Source organism: Pseudophryne corroboree, chromosome 6, assembly GCF_028390025.1.
Source record: "Pseudophryne corroboree isolate aPseCor3 chromosome 6, aPseCor3.hap2, whole genome shotgun sequence".
Lineage (NCBI taxonomy): Eukaryota > Metazoa > Chordata > Amphibia > Anura > Myobatrachidae > Pseudophryne > Pseudophryne corroboree.
Genome location: NC_086449.1, coordinates 228,399,032 through 228,411,047, shown reverse-complemented (window position 1 = coordinate 228,411,047; position 12,016 = coordinate 228,399,032). Strand labels below are relative to the sequence as shown.

The following is a 12,016-nucleotide window of genomic DNA, read 5'->3' as shown; positions in this document are numbered from 1 at the left end:
TGGAAGGGCCATCCTGCGTGACACTGCAGTGCCACTCCTAGATGGGCCCGGTGTTTGTGTCGGCCACTAGGGTCGCTAATCTTACTCACACAGTCAGCTACCTCATTGCGCCTCTTTTTTTCTTTGCGTCATGTGCTGTTTGGGGAGGGTTTTTTGGAAGGGCCATCCTGCGTGACACTGCAGTGCCACTCCTAGATGGGCCCGGTGTTTGTGTCGGCCACTAGGGTCGCTAATCTTACTCACACAGCTACCTCATTGCGCCTCTTTTTTTCTTTGCGTCATGTGCTGTTTGGGGAGGGTTTTTTGGAAGGGACATCCTGCGTGACACTGCAGTGCCACTCCTAGATGGGCCCGGTGTTTGTGTCGGCCACTAGGGTCGCTAATCTTACTCACACAGTCAGCTACCTCATTGCGCCTCTTTTTTTCTTTGCGTCATGTGCTGTTTGGGGAGGGTTTTTTGGAAGGGCCATCCTGCGTGACACTGCAGTGCCACTCCTAGATGGGCCCGGTGTTTGTGTCGGCCACTAGGGTCGCTAATCTTACTCACACAGTCAGCTACCTCATTGCGCCTCTTTTTTTCTTTGCGTCATGTGCTGTTTGGGGAGGGTTTTTTGGAAGGGCCATCCTGCGTGACACTGCAGTGCCACTCCTAGATGGGCCCGGTGTTTGTGTCGGCCACTAGGGTCGCTAATCTTACTCACACAGCTACCTCATTGCGCCTCTTTTTTTCTTTGCGTCATGTGCTGTTTGGGGAGGGTTTTTTGGAAGGGACATCCTGCGTGACACTGCAGTGCCACTCCTAGATGGGCCCGGTGTTTGTGTCGGCCACTAGGGTCGCTTATCTTACTCACACAGCGACCTCGGTGCAAATTTTAGGACTAAAAATAATATTGTGAGGTGTGAGGTATTCAGAATAGACTGAAAATGAGTGTAAATTATGGTTTTTGAGGTTAATAATACTTTGGGATCAAAATGACCCCCAAATTCTATGATTTAAGCTGTTTTTTAGTGTTTTTGGAAAAAAACACCCGAATCCAAAACACACCCGAATCCGACAAAAATAATTCGGTGAGGTTTTGCCAAAACGCGTTCGAACCCAAAACACGGCCGCGGAACCGAACCCAAAACCAAAACACAAAACCCGAAAAATTTCAGGCGCTCATCTCTAGTATTGTTCTCTGTATTGTATTGCAGCTGAGAACAATAGATGAAGGGTTTATGGGGGTAATTCCAAGTTGATCGCAGCAGGAATTATGTTAGCAATTGGGCAAAACCATGTGCACTGCAGGGGAGGCAGATATAACATGTGCAGAAAGAGTTAGATTTGGGTGTGGTGTGTTCAATCTGCAATCTAATTTGCAGTGTAAAAATAAAGCAGCCAGTGTTTACCCTGCACAGAAACAAAATAACCCACCCAAATCTAACTCTCTCTGCAAATGTTATATCTGCCTCCCCTGCAGTGCACATGGTTTTGCCCAACTGCAAAAAAATTTCCTGCTGCGATCAACTTGGAATTACCCCCTATGTTAATAAACCATGGTGTGCCTAGGCGCAGCAGAGAAGCCAAGATAAACGTGGACCCATAGTAGTACATAACTAAAGAAAGGATTGAATGCTGGTCAGCATTTATGTACCTGTAACGCTGTTCTGAGATGGTGTTATGTTTTTATCTCAAAATATGCAAAATTTATCATAGTTTTATAAATTAAAGATCTTAGCTGTCCTCATAGCAGGCTATGTTGACTGCAGCACAACGGGAAAATAGAGGAGCTGTATGACAAATCAGTGATTTATCTGCAGTTTTCAACTTGCTCAAGAGGAGAAAGCGGAGAAAGGGATTATCACTAGTTGATAAACCATTAAGGGGGGTGTTCAATTAGCTGCAGGGTTTACCCAGCAGCTAATTGGCAGCTAAAATCCCTGCAGAGTGTGAAAATGCTATTCAATGAAATAGCCTTTTTCCAGCACCTAAAAATCAGGATTCAGGCACGTAAACCCACTGATTCTGCGTAAACCGTGGAATTAATGGGTTTTTCCCACACGCGAACCATGTCATTTTTATGTGGACTTTACCTCATTGAATATCCCTTTAAGTATCCTCATAAAAACATTAGCAAATAAATATACGTAAGAATATTTAAAAATTGTTTAGTTACTGGTGTACTTGACATTCTTTATTAGCAAAACTATTATAACTTAAGGAGTATTCTTTTGCTGAACATCAATAGTAGCAATTTGTTGCAATCTATAAAATTTTATATAATCTAAAAAGGTTTGTCCACTCTCAGATAAATTATATTATTGTCCTCCTTTTAACTACTGCCTTACCCTATCTTGCATTGTTACTCATATGCTCTTCAGTGATGTCTTCATACGTCTCACGATCTTCTTCCGCTATGTTTTTTGCTGTATATCATATGCTGTAAGGTAGCTGTAGCTATCGGAAACCAATTTCTTGTGTATTGTGTATTTTGTAATGATATACTTGGCAATAAACTGATTCTGGTTCTGATTCTTTAGCTGGCCATACACCTTAAGATTATTTGTCAAACCATCCAAATAGTTGGCTGATTGGAACAAAAATCTGGAAATATATGTGAGCAAATGACCATTTGCTCCCAAACACCGAAACACTAACAAAAATTGTCGTTCTGACAAATTGGTTAAATAAAATCATTTCACACATTTTTCTAAATGATCATTTTCTTCAGTTTTCCAGTGTTTGGGAACAAATGGTCGATAGTCATTTGTTTCCATACAATACCAGATTTTAATTCCAACCAGCCAGCTAGCTGGATGGTTGGCCATATACAGTAAGAGTAAAGGTAATAGCCTGTGAACTGCAGGCATCAGCGGGTTCCGTGCGAGTCTGCCCAATGTTTTATAGTAGCAATCAATAAAAAGACAAAACCAGATTGGTTTTATAAGGGCATTAATATCAGCCTATATGCTCATAAACTAAGTAAAAAAAAAGAAAGTAAAATACCACATCATCCTTTTAGACAGCTGTGCCATACAGCACTTTCCATTACCTGAGAGTAACAATCAAGCAAAAACTTGTTGCTTGCTGCCTGTCATTTAGAGCACTATCAATGGGCCTAATTCAGACCTTATCTCTGCTGTGCGTTTTCGTACAGCGGGCGATCAGGTCTGAACTGCACATGCGTAGGCACCGGCGCATGCCAGAGATGAAATCGGCATCTCAGCCCAGTGATCACCTCTGCCTGATTGACAGGCAGAGGTAGTCACTGGGTGGAAGCGGGCGGGCTGGCAGTGTTGGGCCGCAGTTTTGGGGGCTCGGCCTGGGCAACGCAGGCATGCCAGGACCATGTGGGTGGCGGGCCGCGGTGGCTACGTGACATCACATGCTGCCGCTGCAACCTGGATTGCGACGGGTAGCTCCCTGCCAGCGCGCAGGAGCTGCGCTCATAGGGAGCTACTCTTCAGGTACAAAAGCATCGCCACAATGCGATGCTATTGTACCTGTGTGGCGGGGGGAGGACCAGACATGCGGGGCGGACTAGCCCTGTGTTGGGCGTCCCCCCACATGTCAGGGTGGCTGATCGTAGCCGTGCAAAATTTTGCACGGCTACGATCAGGTCTGAATTAGGCCCAATGTACTGTAGTACCATTGGTAATTAATTTACATTTTTTTAAGTGTTGAAGAACATAACTTCTCTCGCATCAACTATTCTACAGATTTTATTTTATATATATTTTTTACTTAGACAAAAAGGGCCTGATTCAGAGCCCAGTCCACTTGTTGGAGCAGCTGCCAACACAGACTTGCACCAACCCTATCTTGGGTGCCACCTGGTATTGCCAGATATTTGTGTACACTTACCTCTGCTGCAATTCTGCACACTCACGGCAAACATATGGTATGTGTGAGCACCCAACTGCCATTCAGTTACACTGCAGGTATACTGTAGTTCCGACTAATACCTGTCCTAATCTGATTAGCCCTGAAGAACTGCAAAGATGCAGATAGTTGACTCAGGCTTTGGCATAGACGCACACTTGCTGCAAGAAATTACAAATGCATCCACTTTGTGTGTGGCACAGAAGCTTTACATTTGTAACTTAGCCCAGTAAATATTAAAATAAAACAGGTATCACGAAGACAATAATATACATTAAAAAAAATGTTTTCAGAACTATCAATACATGTCCTCTGCTACAAGGATTCCTCGTTCCTCAAACAAATGAAAATGTTTCAGAAAATTAAAATTTGTTTTAGCGACCTATTCAAATACTATCCTCTATTTAAATGGCAATACTAAGAAATAGTGTCTTGTCGCCTCTCTATATAAATGTTAATTAAAAGCTACTAAGGCCTCTTAACTAAAGCTAAGACAGTTTGATAAATGTTAGATCCTAAGAGGAATACCAGGCTAAAATAAGAAACAATCAATGAATGGAGGTAAAATGGAATCACCTCTGTGATCCAAATTTCTTTTCCTCGAGCTTTTGGGAGAATGAGGGTGAGCAGTGACCCCAAAAGTCTGGAAATGCCAAAACTCTAAAATCTGGAACAGATTTGGTTTTTCCTGCTATAGCCATGTAAATATGAGGATCATGAAAAGGTATATTTCCTTTGTGTTGTTCCAAAAGTTGGGTAACGACCTTGTGACTTTCAGATTCATCAACACTGTCCCTTTGTTTCAGCTTGACAGACTGGACACATCTACTTGGAATGAAGCTACGTTCTCCATGGACCACGCTGGCGGAGCATGATGTCGACAGCTTTTTGAGATGGTTCATTTCTTCGATCATTTGATCTTGTTTGTTCAAAGATGCTTCACCCGAGTAGTTAGTTCTGCTGGAATTGCTGTTTATTTTATTGTGTTCCAAATGAGTTACAGGGAAGAAGGTGTCTGCAGATGTACATTGGTCCATTGTTCCACAGTAATCTTCAGTAATTCTCTCACTGGACGGAATGTTATAAGTGCAAGTGCTGGATATATTGTCTGTAGCATTCAGTACTTCGTCCATCTCAGATTCCTTGTCCTTTAAGAAGTCAACAAAGTGAAATTGTAGGAAATTTGCTTAATGACCTACTAAAAGCATATCATTTACAGCAGGCTTTTATTTCTTTAACTAAAGATTTATAAGACAAACTATGCCAGAACATACAAACACCATATGTATATCCCTTGTCTGCAGCCATCCATCATGATAGTCTAACATGTATTGATTTGGCTCTGTAAACAAATTTTGTTGATAAAGTTGCAAAAACACAAAAACCGTACACAAGGGGCAAAAGTAAAATCAGAACAGATCTGAAAGGGAAATCTAGTATATATTATTTTCTAGAGATGAAGAGGTTGGTAGATAAATGGTTTGGTTAAAAGATATAGGATAATTAATGAACCAAATAGACAGGGAAATCAATAGACATGAACATACATCAATGAACAGCTGACAGAAGAATCCATCCTACATTTCATCAATCAAAACAGCAAAGATGAGTACATATAATATTTATCACAATCATATTAATTTATGAGGCAAACAAAAAAATCGAAGGAAAAAAATAAACTTTAGCCCTACAGTATACATGCTGATATAAACAATGTCTTTTGGAGTTCTGACTAGGGCTGTAAGGATGATGTACCGTGCGTTGCCTCATAATTTAGGTTTGCTCTACTAGTCTGAGAGAAGGTAGGAATATTTCAGAACAAGCATTGTGAAAGGTAAAGATCACAATAATAAATGATTTGTACAAGCACATTATTCAATGCCACAAGAATAATCTACTAAGAAAAACATATTTTAAATTAAGGATGCACTGCCATACATCATACCCATGCAGGTCTTTTTAATGAGCGACTGAAGGAGATACAGAACAGGACTAGCAGCATAGTAGAGCAGAATAAATATGAATCCAAGTGGACAGATCCATGCAAATGTTTTCATTGCAGTACAGAGGGTACAAAATGGCAGTAAGAAAAGCGGGGAAAGCAGATGCAGGGAAAAGCTGGTGAGTGAACTTGAAGGAATTTTTCCCCGGGTTCCTGTTGACTGACAGAAGAGAGTAGGAACTATTTTTTTTTAATTGTAGTGGGGAATTAAAGCACTGCGCTCAATCCTGAACTTGGTGTTAATGAGTGTGTTCATTTTACTCTATGGGGGTCATTCCGAGTTGATCGCTCGTTGCCGATTTTCGCAATGGAGCGATTAAGGCTAAAATGCGCATGCGCATGGTACGCAGTGCGCATGCGCTAAGTATTTTAACACAAAACTTAGTAGATTTACTCACGTCCAAACGAAGAATTTTCATTGTTGAAGTGATCGGAGTGTGATTGACAGGAAGTGGGTGTTTCTGGGCGGAAACTGGCCGTTTTCTGGGAGTGTGCGGAAAAACGCAGGTGTGCCAAGAAAAAACGCGGGAGTGTCTGGAGAAACGGGGGAGTGGCTGGCCGAACGCAGGGCGTGTTTGTGACATCAAACCAGGAACAGAATGGCCTGAGCTGATCGCAATCTGTGAGTAGGTCTGGAGCTACTCAGAAACTGCTAAGAATTTTATTTTCGCAATTCTGCTAATCTTTCGTTCGCTATTCTGCTAAACTAAGATACACTCCCAGAGGGCGGCGGCCTAGCGTGTGCAATGCTGCTAAAATCTGCTAGCGAGCGATCAACTCGGAATGACCCCCTATATGTGTACTGACAGTATATGGTACCTGTTGGTGAAATTGATAATTTCAATAAATAAGATAGGGTGCCAGCTAATGAACAGATGTGTGATTGGAAATATACACTCATTCAAATGAAATCAAAACTAGGTTTTTAATAATAAAGAAAAGGTTACATTGGATAAAATTTCTTATGGTCTGAATATTTGCGTAGTGCACTAACTAATGAAACTGGCAAATAAAGTCCATATACTTAGTAAAGAAAAAAATCAAAAATGCAAAAATCAAAAAAAGTGAAAAGAAGAGAAAGAGAAAAAAAAGGAAAAAATTTGTTATTACGAAAAAAAATGTGCACAATGTCCTTCAGTTAATGCATAAATAAACCTCCTCTCCAGAGCCACAGACCTATATCCCTTTAAACCTCCACAATACGAGTACAGCAAGACGCTAAAGAAAGAGAGAGTGCGGGGAGACCCGATGATACGGAAGCAAGCAGGCGTTACCAAGCAACCAGGTAGACGCCGGGAGAGAGACCGAGAGCTGGAGCAGAGCCATGGCGGACAGCGGGAAGCGACTGTAGGTGAGTCTCCGTGTGCGGTGGGGATTTTGCAGACAACAGCTCGGAGGAGCACTGACTGCAATCTCCCTGGCCCTTGACGGCGTTTCTCCCCCGAACCCACCGGGCTTCACTGGGGCGCCTGTACCGAGGCGAACCACTGGAGACCTCGCTTCATTAGTGAGTGCACTACGCAAATATTCAGACCGTAAGAAATGTTATCCGATGTAACCTTTTCTTTATTATTAAAAACATAGTTTTGATTTCATTTGAACGAGTGTATATTTCCAATCACACATCTGTTCATTAGCTGGCACCCTATCTTATTTATTGAAATTATCAATTTCACCAACATGTACCATATACTGTCAGTACACATATAGAGTAAAATTAACACACTCATTAACACCAAGTTCAGGATTGAGCGCAGTGCTTTAATTCCCCACTACAATTGTTCTAATAGGTTGGTCACCTATAAAAGTACAGCACCTTATCGGAATAAAGAGAGACGCAGTGCGCAGAAACAAACCCTCCCCAATATTGAACTATTTTTTTTAAGTCGGATTGACATTGTCGGAAACAGGGCTAAAACCTGTCGGGTTTGGCTGCGCTTCCGACAGAACATGTGGATTTAGACAATCCACGTGTTTTACAGCAAGTCTTGTCGGAAAAAAACAACCGGCATTGAATAGGTCGGAACCCCTTCCGACCTAAACCTGTCGGAAACTGCCATCTTTTTGACAAGATGGCAGTTTCCGACAAGAATTGAATACCCCCCATAATATCTAAGGAAGTGTGGGGCACAGCTATTAAATTCTGCAGTTAATTATGAAACACAATGCAGAACAAAGGGGGTAATTCCAAGTTGATCGTAGCAGGACATTTTTTAGCAGTTGGGCAAAACCACATGGCCCTCATTCCGAGTTGTTCGCTCGGTATTTTTCATCGCATCGCAATGAAAATCCGCTTAGTACGCATGCGCAATGTTCGCACTGCGACTGCGCCAAGTAACTTTGCTATGTAGAAAGTAATTTTACTCACGGCTTTTTCATCGCTCCGGCGATCGTAATGTGATTGACAGGAAATGGGTGTTACTGGGCGGAAACACGGCGTTTCAGGGGCGTGTGGCTGAAAACGCTACAGTTTCCGGAAAAAACGCAGGAGTGGCCGGAGAAACGGTGGGAGTGCCTGGGCGAACGCTGGGTGTGTTTGTGACGTCAACCAGGAACGACAAGCACTGAACTGATCGCACAGGCAGAGTAAGTCTGAAGCTACTCCAAAACTGCTACGAGGTTTGTGATCGCAATTTTGCGATTACTTCGGTCGCACTTTTAAGAAGCTAAGATACACTCCCAGTAGGCGGCGGCTTAGCGTGTGTAACTCTGCTAAATTCGCATTGCGACCGATCAACTCGGAATGAGGGCCCATGTGCACTGCAGGGGAGCAGATATAACATTTGCAGAGAGAGTTAGATTTGGGTGGGTTATTTTGTTTCTGTGCAGGGTAAATACTGGCTGCTTTACTTTTACACTGCAATTTAGATTGCAGATTTAACTCACCACACCCAAATCTATCTCTCTCTGCACATGTTATATCTGCCTCCCCTGCAGTGCACATGGTTTTGCCCAACTGCTAAAAAATTTCCTGCTACGATCAACTTGGAATTACCCCCAAAGTGTAGTAATTATGCTTTTTGAGTACATACAAAAAGACAGACAGATTGGGAAAGCCTAAAGATGATCTTTAACACCCTGTACAGAATAACAACAATATTTACTGTAGCCATCATGCCAAATGAGCTACAGATGTGTCATCTAGCATCAATACGACACGTAGCGTGACATGCCTCGCAACACTGAACAGCCAGGTCCCGTGCAACTCTGCTAGAGTCTTTTTGCTAAAACAATACAATTTAGTCGCTGCGCAATGTGTTTTGGATGCACCAGCAGACTGTGCTGATTAATTTGATATGTCACATGTGCACATCTGAGTCTGTACATAAAGCACAATTGAAATTTACAAGGAAAAAGTCACGGTTGCTACAAAGCAGCACTTCAAATACAGATTCAGAGACTCGGGTATATTTACTAATTGTCAATTTTCAATGATTTTTTTTATAATCAATCTTAGGGCCTAATTCAGAGCTGATCGTAGATGTGCAAAAAAACCGCACATCTACGATCCTAATCTCTGACATACAGGGGGACGCCCAGCACAGGGCTAGTCCACCCCGCATACCAAGCCCTACCAGCCTCCAGCAGAGGTGCGAAAGCATCGCATAGCAGAGATGCTTTCGCTCCTGGTGAGTAGCTCCCTGCCTACATAGCCTAGCTACCCACCATGTTTTCGGTCACAGCGGCTGCGTGTGACGTCACGCAGCTGCCACGGCCCATCCTGCAAATGGTCTGGACACGCCTGCATTGTCCAGACCGTGCCCCCCCCCCGATGCCACCGACACGCCCCGCCAACGTTGCCGACACATCCCGTAACCGCCTCTGCCTGGCCGCCTCAATCAGGCAGAAGTCGATCGCACCAGTGAGATGCCTTCGCATCACATGTTTGCGTATGTGCAGTACGACTGCTGCGCATGTGCACCCAGCACAGGGCTTCAGACTACGAATGCTGCAGCGTTCCGTCTGAATTAGGCCCTTAATTCGATGTTGTACTTCCAGGGCTAAAACACACATTTAATAACATTTAAAAATGTATACCAAAAATCATAATAAACATAATATTGACTTAGATCGATTTCCATCGATTTGAGTTTGCTGTAAATCAATGAAAATCGACCTTTAGTAAATAAACCCTAATGTTGCATACAGATATACTGTACAAATGTTGCATATCAAATTAATCAGCAGTCTACTGGCGCATCCTAGTCGCATCGCATTACAAACAAGATTATTTTTTGTCAAAAAAAGACGCCTGACTCAAGGGACCTGGCGTGCTGCGGAGGGGCTGTTTGGCACAACTGCTGCAATGATGTATGAGGACACATCTGTACTGTAGCTGGGCATATGTCACCCCCAATATCCCACATTTTACTTTGCACCACTTCGAGATGCACAGGACAATGGGCATGATTCAAAGATGTACGCAGACCGATGGTTTACGTACATTTCCAATCTTTACTATACTGTGCAATCAAAGGACCTGTTCTTCGCATGTGCAGATTGGGTCCTGTGTCATTGGATGAAGTGCCCCTTAAGCCATAACTTGATTGACAGGCTGCGATTGATTTAGGGCTGGTAATGGTGACGGCCATGTTTCCCTAAAATCAGGGGTTTGTTGCCCCCATTTTCCGGGAGTGGTCAAACCAGTGTTTGTGTCTTGCGACGCAGATTTACTGGCCTCAGCTACGGAGCTGAGGCGGCCATTCTGAGTAACATTAGGATCACTCAGATGACCAGTGCCATGACCGATGTTTGCGAATGTGATCTGATGCTGCATATTCAGACGCAGCACTCGGATCTGAAAAGCTGGCAAAGGGCACCTTTTGTCCTCAGGACCCTTCAGCAGCATTAGCATATTTTAATATTGCTTATGCATCCAAAGGTGCGGCAACCATGCAAATACAGTCCTTCTATGAATGAGGCCCAATGTGTAATACTGTCCTACAGTACTTTAATCGTTAAGGATATGTGCATTTGCCTCTTAGAGCCTGATTCAGAGATGCATGCAATACCAATGTTCATGTAGTTAAGAGATGTTTTGTTACAGTCTGTCTCCCTCTCCCCCTAGATTGTAAGCTCCATACAGCAGGGCCCTCTTTCCTCCTGTTCTCACAGCTCTCTTATCATGCACTTCAGTTACAGCTCTCTCCTACTCAGTGACTGTCTATACCTGCATTTCCTCCTGCTCGTGACTGTAGTATGCTGATTACTCCTTTGCTTCCTAACATCTCAGCTGTATTGTGTACTGAGAACTGTGGTGCTAATTGTTACCTGTGCTCTGTTTTTAGTTTTCTGTGATGTTAAGTTCTGTGTACCCTGTGTTGTTCTAATGCAGTGATGGCTAACCTTGACACGCCAGCTGTTGTTGAACTACACATCCCAGCATGCCCTGCTACAGTTTTGCTATTTGGCCATGCTAAAACTGATGCAGGGCATGCTGGGATGTGTAGTTCAACAACAGCTGGAGTGTCAAGGTTAGCCATCACTGTTCTAATGTGTGCAGCATGTTCGGCGCTGCAAAACACTTGTGGCGCCTTATAAATAAATTGTAATAATAATACTGCACACATGCGTTTGTGAAATCCTAGTGCACACACAAAGTGGATGTTGCGATTGAGACGCACTGTATTATAAATGTCTTGGAAAAGTGACAAGTGTACCTGTGCAGTGACAGGGAGGTGGCTTAGCCAATGTGTTATGGGAGTAACGTGGGCATCTCAGTTGTTGCACATGCGGACACAAGTATGAGAAACGACCCCCAATAGATCGGACACACATATGACGGATAGAGATGAGCTGGTTCAGTTCCTTGTGATCCGAACCCCCCCCCCCGAACTTCACCCATTTTACACGGTTCCGAGGCAGCCTCGGATCTTCCCGCCTTGCACGGTTAACCCGAGCGCGCCCGAATGTCATCATCCCACTGTCGGATTCTTGCGAGATTCGTATTCTATATAAGGAGCCGCGCGTCGCCGCCATTTTCACTCGCGCTTTGGAGATGATAGCGAGAGGACGTGGCTGCTTTCCCTCAGTTTCTGTGTTCAGTGTGCTCCAAATATCTGTGCTCAGTGTGCTGCAAATATCTGTGCTCAGTGTGCTTGTAAATATCTGTGCTCAGTGTGCTGAAAATATTTACGTTCTCTGCCTGAAAA

General features: G+C 43.4%; 1 protein-coding gene across 2 annotated transcripts in view; it reads right to left on the bottom strand.

Moving 5' to 3' along the window:
• The window catches only part of AGBL1 (AGBL carboxypeptidase 1), a 1,210,518-nt gene that overhangs the window by 893,694 nt on the left and 304,808 nt on the right, over positions 1 to 12,016 (bottom strand). For both annotated transcript variants that reach the window (XM_063925754.1, XM_063925755.1), the window contains one exon: positions 4,439 to 5,010. In XM_063925754.1, coding sequence (XP_063781824.1) covers positions 4,439 to 5,010 — 572 coding nt within the window. The remainder of the gene's footprint in view (positions 1 to 4,438; positions 5,011 to 12,016) is intronic.